Source organism: Microdochium trichocladiopsis (assembly GCF_020744255.1).
Source record: "Microdochium trichocladiopsis strain MPI-CAGE-CH-0230 chromosome Unknown B0I36scaffold_11, whole genome shotgun sequence".
Taxonomy (NCBI): domain Eukaryota; kingdom Fungi; phylum Ascomycota; class Sordariomycetes; order Xylariales; family Microdochiaceae; genus Microdochium; species Microdochium trichocladiopsis.
This window is the reverse complement of record NW_025763554.1, coordinates 1,768,107-1,787,757: the sequence shown is the minus strand read 5'-3', so window position 1 is coordinate 1,787,757 and position 19,651 is coordinate 1,768,107. Positions and strand designations below refer to the sequence as shown.

At 58.0% G+C, this 19,651-nt stretch overlaps 7 protein-coding genes across 7 annotated transcripts; 3 read left to right on the top strand and 4 right to left on the bottom strand.

Moving 5' to 3' along the window:
* The first annotated feature begins 315 nt into the window (after nt 1-315).
* B0I36DRAFT_336178 (uncharacterized protein) lies at nt 316-1,721 on the top strand. Its single transcript, XM_046155577.1, has one exon. It carries the CDS (start codon nt 520-522, stop codon nt 1,438-1,440), a length of 921 nt encoding a protein of 306 aa, XP_046006807.1. The 5' UTR covers nt 316-519; the 3' UTR covers nt 1,441-1,721.
* Nucleotides 1,722-2,287: 566 nt separating this feature from the next.
* On the top strand, nt 2,288-4,060 carry B0I36DRAFT_253158 (uncharacterized protein; the record flags this gene model as incomplete). The annotated part of the gene is made up of 3 exons (XM_046150736.1): nt 2,288-2,443; nt 2,597-3,691; nt 3,827-4,060. The coding sequence occupies 3 exons, from the start codon at nt 2,288-2,290 to the stop codon at nt 4,058-4,060; spliced, it is 1,485 nt and encodes a 494-aa protein (XP_046006806.1).
* A 501-nt stretch (nt 4,061-4,561) lies between these two features.
* Nucleotides 4,562-5,615, bottom strand: B0I36DRAFT_298200 (DUF757 domain-containing protein). Its single transcript, XM_046151943.1, has 4 exons — nt 5,362-5,615; nt 5,261-5,285; nt 4,883-5,167; nt 4,562-4,780 (listed from the first exon to the last, which is right to left on the bottom strand). Exons 1-4 carry the CDS (start codon nt 5,434-5,436, stop codon nt 4,686-4,688), a joined length of 480 nt encoding a protein of 159 aa, XP_046006805.1. The 5' UTR covers nt 5,437-5,615; the 3' UTR covers nt 4,562-4,685.
* Nucleotides 5,616-5,857: 242 nt separating this feature from the next.
* On the bottom strand, nt 5,858-8,240 carry B0I36DRAFT_336174 (major facilitator superfamily domain-containing protein). The gene is made up of 2 exons (XM_046155576.1): nt 6,019-8,240; nt 5,858-5,947 (listed from the first exon to the last, which is right to left on the bottom strand). The coding sequence occupies exons 1-2, from the start codon at nt 7,930-7,932 to the stop codon at nt 5,930-5,932; spliced, it is 1,932 nt and encodes a 643-aa protein (XP_046006804.1). The 5' UTR covers nt 7,933-8,240; the 3' UTR covers nt 5,858-5,929.
* Nucleotides 8,241-9,507: 1,267 nt separating this feature from the next.
* On the top strand, nt 9,508-11,268 carry B0I36DRAFT_368551 (major facilitator superfamily domain-containing protein; the record flags this gene model as incomplete). The annotated part of the gene is made up of 3 exons (XM_046159636.1): nt 9,508-9,613; nt 9,681-10,014; nt 10,083-11,268. The coding sequence occupies 3 exons, from the start codon at nt 9,508-9,510 to the stop codon at nt 11,266-11,268; spliced, it is 1,626 nt and encodes a 541-aa protein (XP_046006803.1).
* Nucleotides 11,269-12,204: 936 nt separating this feature from the next.
* B0I36DRAFT_253050 (uncharacterized protein) lies at nt 12,205-13,428 on the bottom strand (the record flags this gene model as incomplete). The annotated part of the gene is made up of 3 exons (XM_046150729.1): nt 12,205-12,304; nt 12,404-12,726; nt 12,850-13,428. The coding sequence occupies 3 exons, from the start codon at nt 13,426-13,428 to the stop codon at nt 12,205-12,207; spliced, it is 1,002 nt and encodes a 333-aa protein (XP_046006802.1).
* A 1,890-nt stretch (nt 13,429-15,318) lies between these two features.
* B0I36DRAFT_377693 (family 35 glycosyl hydrolase) lies at nt 15,319-19,590 on the bottom strand (the record flags this gene model as incomplete). Its single annotated transcript, XM_046160584.1, has 15 exons — nt 15,319-16,472; nt 16,550-16,852; nt 16,921-17,334; nt 17,391-17,541; nt 17,605-17,642; nt 17,701-17,793; nt 17,866-18,003; nt 18,070-18,134; nt 18,215-18,219; nt 18,399-18,533; nt 18,640-19,111; nt 19,183-19,227; nt 19,281-19,303; nt 19,362-19,416; nt 19,472-19,590. 15 exons carry the CDS (start codon nt 19,588-19,590, stop codon nt 15,319-15,321), a joined length of 3,210 nt encoding a protein of 1,069 aa, XP_046006801.1.
* Nucleotides 19,591-19,651: the final 61 nt, after the last annotated feature.

Below are 19,651 nucleotides of genomic sequence, written 5' to 3'. Positions count from 1 at the left end.
GTGCTGGCCGAAACGAAACACGCTCGTGAACCCATCTGTGCAACCTGGACTGGACGGTAATACTGCAGCAGTAATTACGCCGTAGCGAGATGAGCGCTAGCGCTGACACCCGCCAGCGGCGACAGGCTGTGCTGGGGCCCGACAAGGTGCGGCTGTGCAGCAGCGGTGCAAGTATAATGCCGCCGCCCCTTAACGAGACAGGCCCATGCTCAGCCCAGCGGCACCTCCCAGCCCCAGCCGCACCCTCTGACTGGCCTGCCGCCCCAGATAAGCGGGGCCGCCCCTTGCGCCCCAGCGTCGTGTCTGCAGGTGCTGCATTAATCTCGTCCTGCCTGCCTGCTCGCTTTCAGCTCCCGGCAGCCTTCTCTCTGCCTGCCTGCCGCCTCTCTTCTCCTCCTCCAGCATCACTCTCTTGGCCGTCTATATCCATTCTTCCTTTTCCAGCCCGGTCTCCGTTTTGTATCTCACAATCGCGGCATCCTCAAACTCTCCACACGCAAACACACACCCGCCTCCGCCATGCAGATCGTCAACCTCGCCGCGGCCGCCATCGCGCTGGCGCCCCTGGCCGCTGCTCACTACGAGTTCCCCGTCCCCGCGCCCATCGAGCGTCGCGATGCCCCCAAGGAGCGTGGCTGCGCCGCTCAGCACCCCCAGCACGTCTACGATGCCGTTGCCCGCATTGCCAACAAGGACACCACCTTTTCCCGCGCCGGCCTCAGCTCGTGCTCGCGGCCCATCACCGTCGACACGTACTTCCACGCCGCCGTCCCCAGCAACGCCACCGACGACTACATGTCGGTCGCCCAGATGCAGAAGCAGCTCCAGGTCATGAACACGGCCTATGCGCCCCACGACATCCAGTTCGTCCTCAAGAACGCGTCCCGCATCGCCGACGACCGCATCGCCGACTTTGACTACTCGGGCGCCGCCGGTGTCGAGGGCTCTCCCAACAAGGCCCTCGAGGCCTACTGGAAGCAGACCCGCGTCGGCGACTACAAGACCCTCCACGTCTGGTTCTACCACTCGGCCCCTGAGCTCCTCGGCATCTGCTCCTTCCCCGACTCCACCCGCCCCGAGTCCGAGAAGTGGCTCGACGGCTGCCACGTCGACGGCAACTCGATGCCCGGCGGCGACCTCAACCAGTTCAACCTCGGCGGCACCGCCGTCCACGAGGTCGGCCACTGGTTCGGCCTCTTCCACGTCTTCCAGGACCAGGACTGCACGTCCCCCGGCGACATGGTCGCCGACACCCCGGCCCAGTCCAAGGTCACCTCCGGCTGCCCCGTCAGCCAGGACTCGTGCCCGAGCAAGCCCGGCAAGGACTCCATCCACAACTACATGGACTACTCCTCAGACCCATGCTACGAGGAGTTCACCGAGGGCCAGGAGAACCGGATGCACAACCTGTTCCGCAATGTGCGCGAGGTCATGTGGTAGAGGGTTGTGTGGAGCTGCTGGGGCAGTTGGAATGTTTGCATTAGAAATTGCATGAGCGTGGGCTTGGCATGTGCAGTGGTTGGCGACCAACCTGCACGGTTGGGTCCGAGCGTGTCTCTTTCTTTTCTCGTTGTTGTGGGCATACGGCATTGAACACGGTTGGACCTGTTTTGTAAATACCCTCGTGGAGACTTGGAGATCAAAGTTCATTATTTTTGGGAACCATCGTTAGATTCAGAACATAATCGGCATCCATATATACAGCCATTGTTTCATGGGGACTTTCTGATCATGTTTAATTTCGTGAGTTTAGAATTGGCAATGTGGGTTGTGCGTTGAGATCTCTAGTCTCAATTAGAGTCAACTCCCAGGCCATGCTTCAGGTTGCTGACCCCAGATCTATCTTCTGAGGGCGCTGCGAATATGCTAATTGCGAGGAACCAGATTGTCATAACACCATCCCGGTTGTAAACCCATGGATCTCCTAATCGAGGTGGCTTACACGTTGGTGAGGATGACCTGCAAGGCACAGGCACGGGCGCAGGACCCTGCCGGGTAGCCTAGAGCAGCCCTTGTTGTTGAGCCTCGGCCGGGACATGTAGCCGCGCTCGGATTCGCACTCCGCCAGCCCAAAGTTGGTGGATTCCCAACGTCGGCTCTCGACTTATATGCTGCAACTTACACCCAAGTCGTAAATTGAGCGAACGATCCGGCATTTTTTGGTGTACACTTTCACGATTTGCTTCTTGACCAGCGCGCACATCTTTTCTGATTCATCATCAGGTCATACAGTCCATTTTCTGCGTGTCCAGTCTCCCTCAGCCCTGCTCACCGCCAGCAGTCAGTCATGGTCGCCAATGAGTCGGGGCAGATCATCCGGGCCCTTCACCGCGCCCTGGACTTCCTGGTATCAAATCCAGCACCACACGTCCCGTCGCCCGAAGGCTGCAAGAAGCGAGCCAGCGTCGCCATCGTCATCCGGATTCGCCCAGCATTCTCTCCAGTCCCGGATCCCGCTACTTCTTCTTCTCAGGCGTCATCCTCATCCTCATCATCGCCACCACCACCGCTCTCGGACGGCGACGGCCAGGATGCCTCGGGCACCGCAACGCCATCGTCAGATGCCACTCTACTACATGACTCTCCACCTCAACAGGGAGGAGATGCACAATCACAACAGCAACAACTGGCACAACCCACCACCCTCGCCGACTTCTTCGCCCAGGAATGGGTCCACGCGGGGGACCCAGAAGTCCTCTTCATCAAGCGCGCCTCGCACGTCGGCGACCGCTGGTCCGGCCACGTCGCACTGCCCGGCGGGAAGCGCGACCCGGAAGACGAGAGCGACCTGGCGGCCGCGATCCGCGAGGCCAGGGAGGAAGTCGGCCTCGACATCACCCCGATATCCTCATCCTCTCCCTCTTCTTCTGCTCAGGCTGACGGGAGCAGCGGCGCCGACACCACCACGACAACAGCGGGGACCTGCCTCCTCGCGGGCTCGCTCCCGGAGCGCGTAGTCGCGCAGACATGGGGCTCCAGCCCGCTGATGGTGCTCTGCCCGTACATCTTCCTGCTCACCTCACCGGACGTGCCCCGCGTCCGCCCCCAGCCGACAGAGGTCGCCTCGGCGCACTGGGTGCCCCTGCGCGCGCTGCTCTCCCCGGCCCTGCGCACGCGCGAGTACGTCGACACCTCGGGCCGGATGGCGGGACGGTACGGCTGGCTCGCCCGGTCCTTGCTCCGGCTGAGCATCGGGCAGATGTGCTTCAGCGCGATCCGCCTGGCGCCCTCGGAGAGCGTGCACGCCTCGGAGATCCCCGGGTTCCTGCCGCCACAGACCGAGGCCGAGACTGCGGTGCAGAGCTTCCTCGAGGGTGCGTTCGGGGTCGTGCCACCTTCAAAGAAGGCCGGGCTGGCGTACCAGGCGCCCTTGCTGCTCTGGGGCCTGACGCTGGGCGTCATGGCGGACTTCTTGGACATGTTGCCGCCCTATAATGCCGTCAAGCTGTGGCTTTACCCTACCTTCACGGTGCCGGATCTGCGGTTCATCGTGTGGGTGCTGACGAGGAGCCTGAGGAAAGGGAATGCGGGCGACTTGAGCGCGGGTACTTGGGCGAGGGAGCTGCAGCCTAACCCCCCAACGCCGACGGCGGCAGGTTCGAATGCTGCTGGGGACGGGGTTGGGGTTGGGAGTGGTCAAGGCAATCCCACGGCCGTTGACGATACCGTTGTTGCTGTGCCAGCAGCTGCGGTTGTATCTGCCGAGGCTGCTGCTCCCGCGAGCAAGGAGGACAACGTCCTTGCTGCTGCTAACGAGCCCAACTCACCAGCCGCCACGACGAGCCACAACGACGCCTCAGACAAGCAGGGAAAGAAGAAGCCCAAGCGGTGCCGCAAGAACGACGTCGGCGTCTCAGGCCTGGGCATCGGCGTCAGCCCCCCCTCCGCCGCCGGCGCCGCGGCGCGGGGGAGCAAAGACTCGATGCAGTACCGCCTGCTGACGGGGTACTATGAGCGCATCAGCGTGTCCATTGCCGTGTTCCTGGTGTACAGGACCGCGGCTGTCGGCGGGGTGGGTTGGTGGGCTTGGAGGAAGTGGGTGTCATCAGCGCGGCGTTGATTTGTGCAAGGCACTTTCAGAAGGTTTCGAGTCATGTTGACGTTGTTGTGAGGTTATGAGTAACGACAGACAGAACCCGGCACGCGGCTGGGAATTGGGAATGACGTCAAAGGAGAATCTTCCCAGTTCTTTCATTTTCCCGAGGTTATGATCACATGGGAAGGAAATTATGACAGAGTATTGTAGTCACGCAAGGCTGAGCCGTCTGGATGGCTTGTGAGCCATATACTGACACGAGACGCTGAAGCACTGGGCGTATTCGTGGAACGGGTTCATCTGTTGAGCGGGCGTGTTGCTTGGCCATACTGGCAAGTGGCCAGCCGAGATCGTGGTGAGAATGGCAGATGCTCCGCGATTGGTCCGGACGTGGCAATCATCACAGGCCTAGAGGGTAGGAAATTCTCAGAATGATATTGGCCACAGTGAAGTTCACTGAAGAGAGCGTTCAACGTCCTGAACGCGAATCCACGTGGTTGTCAGCATCACCATTTACGAATGGGCATAACGTCTCCCAATGTCAATGATTATTTTCTTCATTCTCTTTGTGAAGGTCAAACCAGAGGAGCCGGCATATCCGGCTTTCTCAAATTCTTGCCTCGCCCGCCCGGGCGAACTGCTCTAGATTTTACTTCTTAGCTCCCGATGCCTTCTCGTGGATCCAGTCGTTCAGGCCAGCCCTGTTCCGCGCAATCTCGATGGCGTAGAACTGCATCCTCGGAACTATACCCTGAAGTGTCAGCATCCCCGTCACACACATTCACGGGGAAAAGGACCACCCATCCAAAAAGTGGCTGGCGGTACTGAAAAAGAAGGAGTACATACCGAAGATGGTTGTGTGCTCCTCGTACTCGACCTTGGGCGACGTCCGCACAATCGTGCCAAAGTTGTAGTCGTCCACGCGCTTCTCGTAGGCCATCATGAACTTGCGCCACCTCTCCTTGCCGGCCTTGCTCTTGAGCTCGTCCTCGTTGATCGTCTCGGCCGGGTCGAACTCGGGGAAGTCCCTCTTGAGGTGCTCCATGATCTCGTCGTCGATCTTGGTCAGGCGCAGCTTCGAGCCGGGCACCTTCTCGAGAATGGCCCAGTATGTCTCTAGGTGTTGAACAGCTGTGTGTGCGCGGCGCGGCGCATGGGGAGGTTAGTGTTTTTGTCGTCGTCGTCCTGGGGGTGGGGGATGGCGGAGACGCCGGTTCGACTAACCCTTCACCGAGAACTGCTTCTCAATCTGGTTGCATGGTATCGAGTCAGCTGGCTGCGAGCCCCCAAAAACATAACAATCAACCCGGAACTGTTCTGCTCACGTCTTCGTTGTTTGGCGCATTCTCGGCGTCAAAGTTGGCCGGGATGGGGCCGGAGAGTTGACCTAGCTCATCCATGTTTGCAGTGTCCTTTGCGTGTGGTATGCCGGGTCTGCTTTTGATACCGATATTAGTCCCTCCCTGTACGAAGTCGCGTGCTGAGAGTCGTTGCAGCGTAGTGTGTCGTTGGGAGTATGGTATGGACAATCTTCGAATCGCGAAACCAAAAAAGCTATCGAAACCCCGCCAAAAGTTGCAGCTCGCAGCACCCTGCAGCCGCTGCGTCATGGAGGGGCCGCGGCGCAGAGTTTTGTGCATGCTCGGGCTTGCACAACTGACCACGGCAAGCTTGCATAATGAAGCCCAACACAGTGCATCCATTAAGTCTCAGCCTCAACTTGAATGGCTGGCAGGGCAATTTACACCAAACGCAGAACAACCGTTGCTGCATCTCACAAAACACCATGCCACAATCATGCCTTTTTCATCATCAAATGAGTTGGTAGACAATGCCGGTTCTATTTTCTATTAATGTCTAGTACATTGCATTTGTAGCCGCGTCGCACCGCCATTATTTCCGCCCCAGAGCCTACATCACGGTCAGCACAGGCTCTCTCGAGACAGATAAATAGTCGAACATGGGAAAAGAAAATCACTTACCACCGCGAACTTGCTTCGTTGCCGGATGGGCTCGCCAAAGAAGACGAGAACCCACGGCACGACGGTCAGAACCGTCGCGACACCGCCCAAGATGCCCCCAGCGGCACCTTCGCCAAGGTTCGTGAACAGAGCGCCAGTGACCAAGGGGAAAACACCGCCAAGTACGTTTCGGCAGAACGACTGAGCTGCCAGCGATGACGAGGCGTACGTCTGGTACGTGTCGGCCAGGTAGTTAAAGGTCGCCAGGTACACAAAGTAGATGCCCATGCTTGCAAAGACGATGGCAATGGCCGGGACGATCCAGTGGATGTCCGGCCGCGCGCAGAATCCAAACATGAACAGTCCGATCGGCAAGAAGATGGACGTCAAGCAGGTAAAGTACAGCCGCGATTCCGGCGACTCCACGGGGAACTTGCGACGCATGAAGGCCCAGAAAGCGCTGCCGCCCTCGCCAGAGCCCTTGGTCTGCCATGAAGGATGCTTGAGTAGCTGTTCTGAGTACAGCCCGCCACAGGTGGCCACGATGCCTCCGATTATCATTGCGAAGAAGACGAGACCGGCCTGTGCGATGCTAAAGTTGTACACGCGGCGGTACACGAGCGGGATGGACGCAAACGTCAGGTACAATACCGCCCACGCGAAGGAGACCCATAGGGAGAAGAAGAACACAATGGGCTCAGTGAACAGAAAATGGAAGGGCCGGGTCAGGGATGTCTTCATCATCTGTACAATGGACGCGCGTTGCTCGTCCTCCTTGACGAGCCACCGAATACGCTGGAGCTTTGCCGGGTTGGTGTTTTCGACATTACCGCTGCCCTTCTCGACGTCGGTCAGGTCGTGATCGTTGGCTCCAGCGTCCGGTCGGTCAGTCCGGGTGTCAGTATTGTCGTCTTGCGACCCGACCCAGACGCCAAAGTGGCCCTTTCCCTCGAGCTCGTCGTAGAACTTGTTGAGCGCCCTGGCTTTCTTTGATAGCAGGACCGAGCCTCGGCTCTCGCGAAAAAATGTCACGACGGTAACTATAACGACAAAGTCGAGGATGACTTGGTGCCAGACCACCCACTTCCAGTTCGAGCCGAGGTACTGGACCATGAGAGATGCAACGAGCGGACCTAGACCAGTGCCAATCAGCACCGAGCCGCTGAAGAAAGCCATGGGAGTATTGCGCTGCTCCTTCTCGTATAGATCCGCAATGACGCCGCCAACCATTGTGCTAAAGACGCTTGCGCCAGAGCCTTTGAGGAACTGTGCGATCAGCTGGGCGGCCAAGTTTGGCGCGAGACCGCAAACGGCCTGGAAGACGATAAAGAAGACCCCCGCCACGACGAACACGGGATATCGGCCAGCGACTTCGGAATATGGCGCGAGGATCATGGGAGCCAAGGCAAAGCCCATGCAGAACGTGGTGATCCCCGTCAATGCAGCAACCCTGGAGACACCGTAGTCGGCAGCCAAAAGGTCTGCCATGGGAGCATATGCGCCAGCCGTGTAAGCCGTGACCATTGTTGCAACGCATGAAATGGCAACCATGACGGTTTTGCGACTGCCGGGCCAAAACAATGGATTACTGAATTTCGACAAGTCTGGATATTCTAGACGCCCAGGCTGGTCGTTGGTAGATGGACCAGGCGGCAGCGTCCGAGCCTGGTTGAGCTTGGGGAGAGGCGTAAGGAATGTCAGGTAGTGATGAGTGATCGGCGTCTCGGAGTTGAGGACAGACCCATCCGACTCCCTCCTGTTGCAGAAATGGCCCTTTCCTTCATGGCGTTCCTCGGTGATGGAGTTGACATCGATGACTGGCTCGGCTGCTGGCCGGGCTGCATTGGTCTCTTCTTTCGTCGATGCTGTCTGAGACAAAGTGTCGTCCAGTCCGTGACTCGGCACAGTCTCTGCGCCAATATCGTATGACTCCATGACGAAAAGTCCTTGAGCTCCAAGTCGGGGACAAAGAGTTCCAGTGGAAATACCAGAAGGCAACAATTTTCAAAACCTGTTCAGCGAGACATCCAAGAGCTGATCAAGTCGGTTCGGATCAGCACCGTGCGAGTTGGTACCAGGCAGCCCACGGCGCCAGGGACCCCCTGGACAGATCAGCGAAGCAACAGTCGAACCGGCTGACGCGGATTGTCATATCATGATGAAGCAGCTGGGGCCGAGATTCTGTGGGTGTTAACGAGTGAAGAGGTACGAACAAAGCATTGTCCGGGCATACGACAGGAAATAACAAAAGAGCAGGCCCATCCAAATCAGTGGCATTGGCGAAGCCGGACTGCAGTCTCCCGCACCCGCAGCGGCCCTGCACCCCATGCCGGGGGTCTCCAGCGAATTTCCAGTTATTCCCGGGCGGGCCCCTCCGGCTTTAGAAAATCCTCGCTTAGTGGCTGGGTCTTCGATTCACCGCAACCAAGATCTCCGCGGTGCAACACCTCTCTACTTGAGATTGCTTCTCGTGGCAGAATGAGGTCTCAATTTGGTAAGCATCCTAAATTCCCAAAGAGACGACGGGGTCCTGCAGGACAAGAAGCCAATCGACAACTTTGTTGACATGTTCCAAGGGACAGCGCATGAAGAGCATTTTTTCAGACAGGGGACATTTAGCTCATGTTGCCATCATGGAGGCCAACCTCAATTGTGACTCGGGGGTCCAGCTACAAATGAATGAAGGAGAACATCGCGAGACTACCCCTAGCTGCCGCTGGAGGGATTATTTGGCGACAACCACGGCAACATTTGAACCCCAGACCTAAAGGGAAGCTCCGCAACGTGCAGCAGCGAGCAGGCCAATCGCTCAAGCCGGCCGGCAATAAATTAGACTTTCGGGTCATTCTAAGCGAACGCCTCTCCGAGCTCCTCGGAAGTACCCCGTCGTCCCTGGCCCACGAGCCCCGAGGCTGCGCTTACCTCCGAAAGCCTCTTGCGTCTGCCTCCGATTATCATTCCGAAGTGGTACTAAAATCCCCAGATTCTCGGCCTCTGCCGTGCAAGAAGCTTGCCTGTCCCTCAAACTGTGCCGGCCTGTCATCCGATTCCCAGGGGTCCACAACGCCGTCCCAGAGCCGCCGCCCTCGCCCGCCAATGCTTGGCCTGCTGCAAAGGACCCTGAATCGATAAGCCGGCGAGCTCCTCCTGGCCTATCAGAATCGATGAATTAACGAGAATCGCGAATAAACCAAGTGTCCAGGCGGAGCGATTGTCCCTTCCTGATAACCCAGACTGACTTTTTCAAGTCTTGGCTTTCATCTCTTTGTAAGATGTCTGGCCAAGAACCTTGATGGACAGGCCACAGGGAGGGGCAGCTGCCTTCAGCCTGGCTGGAATTATGTGGTAATAGCAGAGGTTTCTCGAGTCCCCTCTTTCCACAATTTACCATGCACTAGCTGTGGTACAGCTTGTTTAGCTCTCAAGTGAATGTTTCAGGATTGGCCACTTCCCTTTGTGGCGCTGACGCTGTTACTCTACTGTGTGCCAAACGGCCTGAAACAGTTCATAATGGAAGCTGGCAAAGCGAAACCGTCACTGCTGCAACAAGCAAGAAATGTCTTTCTGGGCGACGAGCCAAAGAGCAGAGATGAGCGACGGCTCGTGCAAAAGCTAGGTTGGCATCCCACCACTCAAAAAGCGCTGGGAGTCACACACATGACGACTTACACATTATCAAACAGATTTCTTCATCCTGACTTACTGCTGCTTGAGCTCCTTCTTCAACTACCTCGACAGGTCCGCGTTCGCCAACGCCTATGTCGCAGGACTGAGGGAGGACCTCGGGCTGGTCGGCGACCAGTACAATGTCATCCTCGCCATGTTCACGGCCGGGTCTGTCGTTGGGCAGATCCCACACGGCATTATCATCCAGAAGATTGCACCGCGGATATGGCTGCCCTCCATGGTGCTCGTCTGGGCGGCACTGACTATGGCATGTGCTGGCTGCACGACATATGCACAGCTCTGTGCGGTGCGCTTTCTTCAGGGCCTCGCCGAGGCCAGCACGTACTGCGGGTAAGTTGTCGTTACTATTCCCGCCTCTTGTGCTCAGCGGATGTTGTTGACAACAGGCCTCTGACCAGCACAATCTACGTGATCGGCTCGTGGTACCGACCCCGCGAGATTGCCAAACGCACCGCCATCTTCACTGCCTCGGGCCAAGCAGGCACCATGTTTGCGGGCATCATGATGACCGCCATCCACCAGGGGATGAACAACTACGCGGGCCTCGCGGGGTGGCAGTGGGTCTTCATCATCAACGGCATCATCACCTGCCCGATCGCGCTCATGGGCTTCTTCTACTTCCCCGACGTGCCCGAGATCACGTCGGCGCGCTGGCTCAGCAAGCAAGAGCGGGAGCTCGCCCTCGGCCGGCTGCCGCCCAAGAACCCGGACGGGCACAACATCGAGCCCTGGTCGCTGGCGCGGCGCGTCTTCGCGACCCCGGCGCTGTACGTGCTGTGCCTGTTCGCCGTGGTCACGGGCGCCCTCGAGGCGTACTGCGTGCAGGGCATCTTCCTGCTGTACCTGAAGCACCACGACGCCTTCTTCACCCAGGCCCAGATCAACACGTACCCGCTGGGCATCCAGGCCGTGGGCATCGTCTCCAACTTCCTCGCGGCGGTGCACATCGACGCCACGGGCCGGCGCGTGCCGATGGGCGTGCTCGCCGCGCTGCTCCAGCTCGTCTGCGCGGCCATGCTGCTCGTCCCGCCAGAGAAGCTCACGTTCGCGGGCGCCTTTGTCGCCTTCTACCTTTCCGGCACGTCGTACATTGTCAACCCGGTCCTGTACGGCTGGGCGAGCATCATCTGCCAGCGCGGCGGCGACGACGCGGCCCGCGCGGTCATCCTGTACGCGATGAACGCCGCGAGCACCTGCCTGTACACGTTCTGGGGCATCGCGCTGTACCCGGCCTCGGACGCGCCGTACTGGCGCAAGGGGGGGATCGCCATGGTGGTCGTGGTCGTGGTGATGCTCGTGCTGGTGTGGGTGGTGAGCTGGCTGGACGGGCACACGCTGAGGAAGCACGAGAAGAACGGCGTGTCGGGCGACTCGTGGGAGTTGGGGGAGAGCGGTGGCGGTGGCGGTGATAATGGTGCGGTCGAGGTTGAGGTTGGCCGGCGGGATCGGGATGGTGCTGTGATGCCGGGGAACGAGACCGCGCCGCTAGATGTTGATGAGGCGGCGGAGAAGAGGGTCGTGCATGGAGTCACGAGTACCGCGCCGCAGCAGCGGCTTTCCGAGAAGGACGAGACAGGCAACTAGCTAATCTAAGATAAGTAGACAACAACCGGCGCAACCGTGTTGTAACGGCTGTGCACAGTTGTCTACTGCACCATACCGTAGTACCCATCTGGAGACAGGCATCCAAAGAGACGGGTGCCCAGTACCCTCGACCTAGAACAATACAACAGTACGCGTACTGAGCCGTGATTTTCCTGAGACGTAGCGACCCGAGCTCGACGGTGTACTTGGTCCTTATTCCCCCCCCCCCCCCCCCTAGAACACAAGACGTGACTATCCAAAAGGTGCGCTACCGTGCCCGCTCCAAGGCTACTCGTCTTGTCTGCATTCTGTTCTTCAGGGCTTGTCTTATGTCCCTTTTCGGCTTGTAGATCGACAAACTGGTGGAGAGGGAGAGAGAGAGAGAATGGGCGTTTTACAAGATACTAGTATCTGTGCTGCCACAACCGCCTGGGGCACGTGAAGTCCATGATACAAGAGGCGGGTTGTAAGTAAGTCTTTCTCGTCAAACCTTTTGCTGCCCAGCATAACCATTGCAACAGTCTTCCCGCGGATAGTAAATATGCACAGAATGGCGTCGATCCTGGTTAGAAATTCCGAAGTTTGTCATCGCTCTTCCAGGCTCTCAGGTGACGTGCGGCCACAGACACACAACATCTATTCCTGGCAGAATCATTGTCGACAAGAATAATGACCACGCTCGACAATTCACCACGACTAATGGGCGGGCGGCTTGTGAGAACTCGAATAATATCATTACGTTCGTTAGTACAACCAAAAAGACGGTTTGCTTCTGGTATCTATGTCTGAGTTCTATGCAAAGAAGAAAGAACAGCGTCTCGCTTATGCTCGCCCACTTTCTCGTGATGGTATCAATTAAAATAATACAAATTCCGCTCCATCGCTGCTGGCTCCCCTGGTTTCAGATCACAGATTGTCTGCTGTCCATGGAGCTATTTAGACCTCCTCCTTCTCCTGCTTGTCCTTCTGCGCCTCATCGGAAGCCTCATCCCCCTCCGAGCCAGCACCAAACACCTCCTCCTCGGTGTTCACGTGTCTGGAAAACCTCGGCCCGACACCGTGCACCCCCTCGCTCTCCTCCCCTGCGTCCACTGGCGCGGGTGCCGCCGCACTGCCCGCTTCGATATCCCCGGACCCCGTGGCCGTAGCGTCACCTGCCTTGCGACTGTAGTCCCCGGGGCCCTTTGAGCCGTTTGGCACATGGAACCGGCGATCGAACCGGACGGCCGCGTACAGGCCGGACACGATGACCTCGATGACAAAATTGAAACAGTAGTAGCACGCACGCGAGTGGTACCAGGCCGGGTTGTTGGCCGGCCGGGCGGCGTACATGGTGGCGACGCGGAAGGCCGCGCCGAGGGTGAGTAGGAAGGAGGTGAAGAGGAGCAGGCGGACCTTGGTGCGGAGGCGGCCAGTGCCGAACTTTTCCGGGCGGCCGACGGTGCTGGTGGTGGTCTTCTTTTGCTCGTCGATGGGGCTGGAAAGCGACGACTCGTCCCCGCTAATGGCGGTGGTGCTGGTGTTCTTCTTGCTGCTGCTACTACTGCGCTGATGGCGGGAGATGAGGAGCGCACCGAGCACGACAGGGATGGGCAAAAAGGCGAGCACGACGAAGAAGGTCCCTGCGACCAGCTGGACCTTGCGGTCCTTGTCCAGGCCGTCGCGGTCGGTGGTGTAAGAGGAGTGGATGACGGTGACGATGACCATGACGAGGCAGGCAATGACGGAACTGACGAGGCCGCGCAGGGTCCAGCGGGTGGCGGCGTGCCAGCCGACGGGGGGGAGGTAGGCGCGGACCATGCGCTGGGCGAAGAAGAGGTTGGCAATGAAGAGAATGACAACGCCGGCCTGGGAGAGGATGTTTGCGGCGAGGGCGATGCGGACGTTGGTTGGGTTCGCGGCCCAGACGATACGCATGACCATGGCGGACGAGCGGGCCATGGAGAGGGCAAAGAGGAGGCCCGAGAAGACGAACAAGTGTGACTTTCTGCGGTTGAGCTGGTAGATGGTCATGTGGACGGCGGCGAGGCAGAGGAAGAGGGCGAGGAAGACGGCCGAGATGGGGTCGTCGACCGAAGGGACGGGCACGCCGCCGAGAACTGCGATGGGGACGGGATATGGAGGACCCTCGACGGGGGCCGCTGCTTGCGAGTCGGCCATGGCTGGTGAGGTTTGTGTCTTTGCGTTGAGGATAATTTGCTTTGGTTGTCGCTATTGTCGTTGTTGTTCTTGGTTGTTGTTGGTGTTATTCTTGAAGTTTCTGCCACAACTAGAGCGGCAAGAGTGGTGGGTTTAAGATTGTGTGATGTGGGTGGCTTTGCTAAGCTTTGTGGCCGCGAGATGGAGAGCGGGCGGCGTGCGTGTCTGGTGCAGTGGCTTGCAGCTTCCGCGGCCGAGCTGTGCAGAAGGTTGAGCAGTTGCCTGTGCCGAGATCTGTGCAGATGTGAGATGACGTGTGACAGAGGGAGGCCCAAGGTGTCTTTTTGTCGTCGTTGGTTGTCACGGTGCACTGTCGGGTGGTGTGTGTATCTGTATGTTGTTGGTTGTGTAGACGTGTAAGTGGATGGGTGGTGGTGCCGAGATGAAGTCAAGACGGCATTTGCCTGTGGTGTAAGTTGGTTGACTGAGGAATGGCCATTGGGACTATCTAGACAATGGACGGACGGCAGGCAGCCACGAAGGATGTTATACTCGGCCACGCTGCAAGCCCGTGACAAATCGAGACGCACCTCGAGACGGCAGTCTTTGCGCATCCAGTGGCCCCGGAGGTTAGCAACACCCGCCATGGAGCGAGGCCCAAGCCTGGAGGGACTTGCATAGGGCCCGAGGGTGCAGGGACAGGGCCCCAACGGGGTGCCCAGTTGCCGCTTGGGGCTCGCCTTATCTCCGCACCACATGGCCTCGCTCCTAGTCGGTGCTTGGCTGGTTGCTGCCCCGACCTGCTCTGTCCCTTAGTTATTCAGCTGCCAGCCTTGGAGCCAATCCGCAGTGCTCGCTGGCGAGCGCTGGACAAGACCATGACTCACTAGTCTCGCACTTGATGACTACCACTACATCTCATCCCCCAAAGCAGCTAGGCATCGGCGCATCGGAGCTCACAGACCCCGACCCTAAGCGCGACACGCCTGTTTGCAGGCCTCGCGCCCACTACCAAGCTCCGTGCCCGGGACCGAAGAGACAGCCTGGGGGGGATTATGTAACCCATCCCTCTCTTCAGGACTGGTGCCCTCCTTTCAAGCTTTCAAGCTTGATTCCCACGCTACTACGTATCAATGCTGATCAACCATTCCTGAACCATGTATGTGAGACTGGTGGGTGTCCAATGCCCTCATCACATGGTAATCAGTCCCTCCCACGGCCGGCAGCGACATATGCCTCTGGTGAGAAAGACACCGAGACTGTGCGCATCCGGTCCCTTTATGGCACCGTACCTGTCGATCCGTTTCTTGTCTCGAATCACTGTTGCAGCAATTCAGAGACGGGGCATATGAAACACTCGCGCCAAAGTAACAAGGAAACCGTATACCTCGCCAGCGACGATCATGGGTCGACTGTGGAACCACTCTTGCTTTCGATGAATCAGGGTAATTAGGGCATGACTGCCACCACGACGTCAGGGATCGGGGACAATGGCCTTAGGACGCTCGTCGACCGTCCGTTGAGAGACTGCAAAAGCAAGTGGGGACAAGTCAGATGGTCCATTTCGAGCTCTGCTGCACGAAGCCCCATGTTGTAATGAGCATACACGATACACGTACTACATGAGGGCTCTACAGAGTGCCGGACCTATGGCTGCAGGCTGCGGCGGCCACGTGCTTGTACGCGTGTACATGGGATCTCGTTGGTCCTATAAATACCTTGAGCATGGCAACTGTGCGACGCTGGCTATGCGATGCAGAGAGTGAGGTGTTGCGAATGAGTTTGACAAAGCATATGCCAGGCACGATTCGGCCCTCACAACACCTAGACTTAAGGCACATGGCAACGCCACACACACACACACACACGTACACACCCTCTTTGCATAGGCCCTCGCGCATCTCCCCCAGCTCAAACATACGCCATCCGCGACTCATCCCACCCGGGCCTCAGCCCGCCCGCATCAAACGCCATGTCAAACGACGTCTCGTGCACAAAGTCGACCCCCCACTCGACATCCACCTCGGCCCCGGCAGCGTCCTGGCTCCACACCATGACGACAATCGTGTTGCCCGTCGTCGCCTTGTTACTCTGACTGCCAGCAGCAGCACCAGCAGCATCACCACCACCACCAGAATAGTCAAGCACCCCCGGCGGCACAGGAAACACAACCTGGTTCCCCACGTGCGGCACGAACCGACCATACTGGTACCCGTTGACAAACAGCAGCGCGCGCAGCCGGTCCCGCCCCGGCCGCGGGGCCGTGAGCCTGAACGACACGGACACGTCTAGGCCCCGCGGCACGGCCAGGCCGGGCAGCGTGGTGCGGAAGATGCGCATCCCGGCGCCCGGAACCCCGAGCGTCGTCTTGGTGGTGGCGGCGGTGCTGGCGACAGCAGCAACGACAGACTCCCACTCCGAGTCTGGGAACCCGGGGAGGTGCGCCCCCACGCGCTCGCCGTAGAGCCCGCCCTCGGCGAGGAAGCCCCGGACCGGGTCCAGCACGGACCGGGTGTCGCTTCCCGCGGTGCCGGCGATCTTCCAGGACGTGAACCCGTGCTGTTGCTGCTGCTGCTCGTTCTCCGAGCCGGCCCCATTGGATGAAGAGGACGGTGTGGGGAGGGGCAGCAGAAGAGTGGCGTTGAGGATGCCGCGCGGGTTCAGGGCCTCGGAGCGCTGGTCGTGGCCCATGTTGTCCATCACGATGAAGAGGATGTTCTCGTCCTGCGTGCTGGCAGTATCGCTCGTGGCGGCTGTAGTAGTAGTGGTGGTGGTGGTGGTGGTGCTGGCGAGCGTCGCGTTGGCAAACGACAAGGTCACGTTCTGCGTCGCGGTCGAGGCCGAGCCGTGCCACGATCCAATGTACGCACCGTTGAGCCAGGCCGAGTAGCCAAACGCCGTGCCGCCCGAGAGGGAGAGGAAGACGGCCGTCGGTGGTGTCGAGGTCGTCGGGAAGGTCGCGCGGAAGAGCTGGGTGCCCGCATGGACGCCGTAGTCGTCCGCGTAGAGGACCGGGTTGTTCGGTGCTGGCTTAGTCGGGTTGGCAGTTTCGGTCTTGTTGGCAACTGCAAAGGCAAAGAGTCAGCTTTGGCGGGGAGATGGTTGATTGCGGCAAGCTGGAGTTTCAAGTCATGATACTCACTAATCCAGGCGCGGCCGGAAGCATCGTAGTCCTTCCCAATCTCCGGAAGACCGTCAGCGACCTTCCACCCCGTCAAAGCAGGCAGCTTAAACGTCGAAGGGGCACCAGCGAGCTCGCCGACGATGATTCCATTCTCGCGAGACTTGATGACGACTTGCTTGTCGTTCCATGTCAAGGTCTTGATAGCTTCCGAAGCAAAGACGCTGACGGATGTGGCGTTGGCGAGATCGCCCTTGAGCGCGAGACATTCTCCATTTTCGGTGAGTCTTGCAGACCGGACGAGGTAGGGACCTTGAACGAGGACTGTGCACATCAGGGTCAGCTGCAACTTTCACATGAGGCAAATGTTGCGCCGGGATAGATGATCGTACCATTTGTATCTGGCAGAGACTGCGGGTCATTATTCAGGGCTGGCGACCAGAACCGGTAAGCATGAGACCGGTCCAGTAACACAATCTTTGAGCCATCAGGGAGCCCGATGAGACTCATCCCGGTATTCTGCGTGAATGCCACAGCAACGCTGTCTCCGGTTGGATAGATTTGCACATTCGAGCAGCCCCGACAGGAGAGCACATTAGCATAGGCGGCGCCCTTGACAACAAACTCGCCGCTCTCGCCAGTCGGCACCCATAGTGCCAGGATTTCCTTGCCATCGAGGACTGCATAGGTGAGCACTTCTGCCGTCGAGTAGAGCAGAGTTTTGTTGCCGAAGCGAAAGTCCGTGACCAAGATCTTGGCTTGGTGGCCGTTGACTGCGATCTGGCTGCCGTGCTGGGGGATCGTCACTATGGCGAAAGTCAATCAGCTTCCATTTCAAGGCCAAAGGGGAATCTTAACTCACACTCGCCAGCAGAAGTGTTGACCTTGAGCTGGAACTTCTCGAGCGTTGCCGATGGGGAGTACGCGTGCATAACAACATAGAACGCCGCCCCTGTGTCTGGGTTCCTAAGCTCCGAGGCAGCGATGGCAGGGTTTGTTGAGTATCGAGTGCTCTAAATGTGGAGATCGTGTCAGTCCTTCGGCCTGTAGTCCGATCTGAGGAAATCAGTACGTACATTGCCCAGCCGGTTGGTGTATGGCAAGTCGTGCGCGACTATGCGACCAACTTGTGAGCAGAATGTCTTCCAACCGTAAGCTAGTAGTGATCTTACTCCTTGTAAATTGCGTCAAGAGCTTCGTCTCGTAGTACTTGTCCCAAAGGATTCTGTTCTCGGAGATTGGGGCAGAGTAATCGTAGCTCGTTGCTGGACGATGCAGGTGTCAGCCGTGGTCCTAAGTGCTTGCCTCTCCACGGCAGCATTCCGGTCTCGACTTACCCACGATTGGCGCCCCATGGTTGCCCCAGTTTGTCCCTCCGTAGAGCATGTACAGGCTCACAGCCGTGATACGCTGGTATATGAGGTTGCGGTAGAACATGTTGGCAAAGTCGGTACCGATATCTCCAGGGCAGCCACCTAAATTCTTTTGGGTCAGTTCAAGTTATTTGCGCACCGGCTGGACGAGTAAAAGCGCAGACGGACCTTCTGGGCCCCCCCACGGGTTGTAGCTTCCACCTTGGAGTTCTGGCATAAAGTTTGGCTGGGTTCTGCGGCATAATAAGTATTGTTTTCACTTCCCAATGTGGCACTTTATTGGCGGTTCAGTGCTGGTAGAGGTGTGACTTACGGCGACTGCTTCACAAAGTAGCTATTTCATTGCTAGCTGAAGAAAACCCATGAAGGATTCAGAAGTATCAAGACATACTCATAGTAGTTTTGTACTTGCTGTGATAACCCTGAATGTCAGAAGAACTAAACGGAGAAAATGACCAAAGCCACAACACCCAAGGAACACTTCCCAGGCCACTTACATATGCCACATATTCGCCGTTGGTGCCGGTGCATTCGTCCAGATTGCAACTCCAGCACGAAGGATAACTGTCCAGACCGACGACATCCATGTTCCCCTTTGCAGACGAGAAGTCTCGCGACCATGAATAACCGAACTGTATTACACCCTCGTTAGCAACACAATGGATATCCGTCAAAAGACCCCGAGAGCCTAACAGACTATGGTCTATGCCTCTCGTCCTTTCTTCCCACCGAGCTTACCATATTTGGGGCATTGTGCGTCAGCGGCACGTCAATCCCGTTCTCCCGCGCGTTATCATACAGACTCTGCATGTAATTCTGGATCGGCGGGTTGTCGACCCTCTTCTCAATGTCCTTCCACTGCCCGTTCAGCTCATTCTCGATCTGATACAAGATGACGTTCCCGCCATTGGTGATCAGGTGCGGGCGAATGACCTTGGAGATTGCCGTCATGTACGGCTTCCACGCCTCCGTGTACCGCGGGTCGTCGTTGCGCAGCGCGCCGTACTCGCCGGTTGTGACCCACAGGGGGAACCCGCCGCCGTTGGCTTCCGCGTTGATGTAAGGGCCCGGGCGGATGATCATGTACATTCCGAGTTCCTTCGCGAGCTCCATGATCGAGGTGAAGTTGTGGGCGCCGTTTTCGAAGTCGAGCACGCCCTCGACGGGGTTGTGATAGCCCCAGGAGTTGTAGATGGAGAAGGCATTGAAGCTGATTGGGAGTTAGCTGGTGCAATTCGTGGCAAGGAGGAAGTTTTCGCGCGCGTTCGGCGAAATGCTCACCCAGCGGCTTTGACCTTTTCGAGAAGGTCTCTCCATAGCTCAGGACTGACGTTCGTTAGTTTTGATGCTGTGTGATGTGCTCCAAGCTCTTCACTCACACGGGAATGCGAAAATAATGAAACTGCAAAGTATGTGGTTAGTCTTCTCGCGCTGGCTCAATCTGCTCCCAATCGACCTACCTCTCCCGAGAAAACAAACAATCGCTGCCCGTTGACGAAGAAGCTGTGGTGGTCCCTAAATACTCATTTTAACATTGCTCAGTCATGCCTGGACAATGCACCCATCTCACCATTGCACCAATTCCGTGATATTGTTGTCATGGACAGGCCAGTCGATGGACGGATCGTCTTGAGCCGCAGCCGATGCGGCGAGGCCCAACAGAGCCAGCCACTTCGCAAAGGCAACCATGATTTCTTTCAACCAGTCGCGCGAATGCGGTTCAGACGAGGTTCGTGACAGTCATGAAGTT

Coding starts and splice junctions, on each gene's coding strand:
- B0I36DRAFT_336178 (XM_046155577.1), top strand. CDS start 520: ATGCAGATCGTCAACCTCGCCGCGGCCGCCATCGCGCTGGCGCCCCTG.
- B0I36DRAFT_336174 (XM_046155576.1), bottom strand. CDS start 7,932: ATGGAGTCATACGATATTGGCGCAGAGACTGTGCCGAGTCACGGACTG.
- B0I36DRAFT_298200 (XM_046151943.1), bottom strand. CDS start 5,436: ATGGATGAGCTAGGTCAACTCTCCGGCCCCATCCCGGCCAACTTTGAC. Junction 5,286..5,361: donor ATGCGCCAAACAACGAAGAC/GTGAGCAGAACA, acceptor CCATGCAACCAG/ATTGAGAAGCAGTTCTCGGT. Junction 4,781..4,882: donor GGAGCACACAACCATCTTCG/GTATGTACTCCT, acceptor TTCAGGGTATAG/TTCCGAGGATGCAGTTCTAC.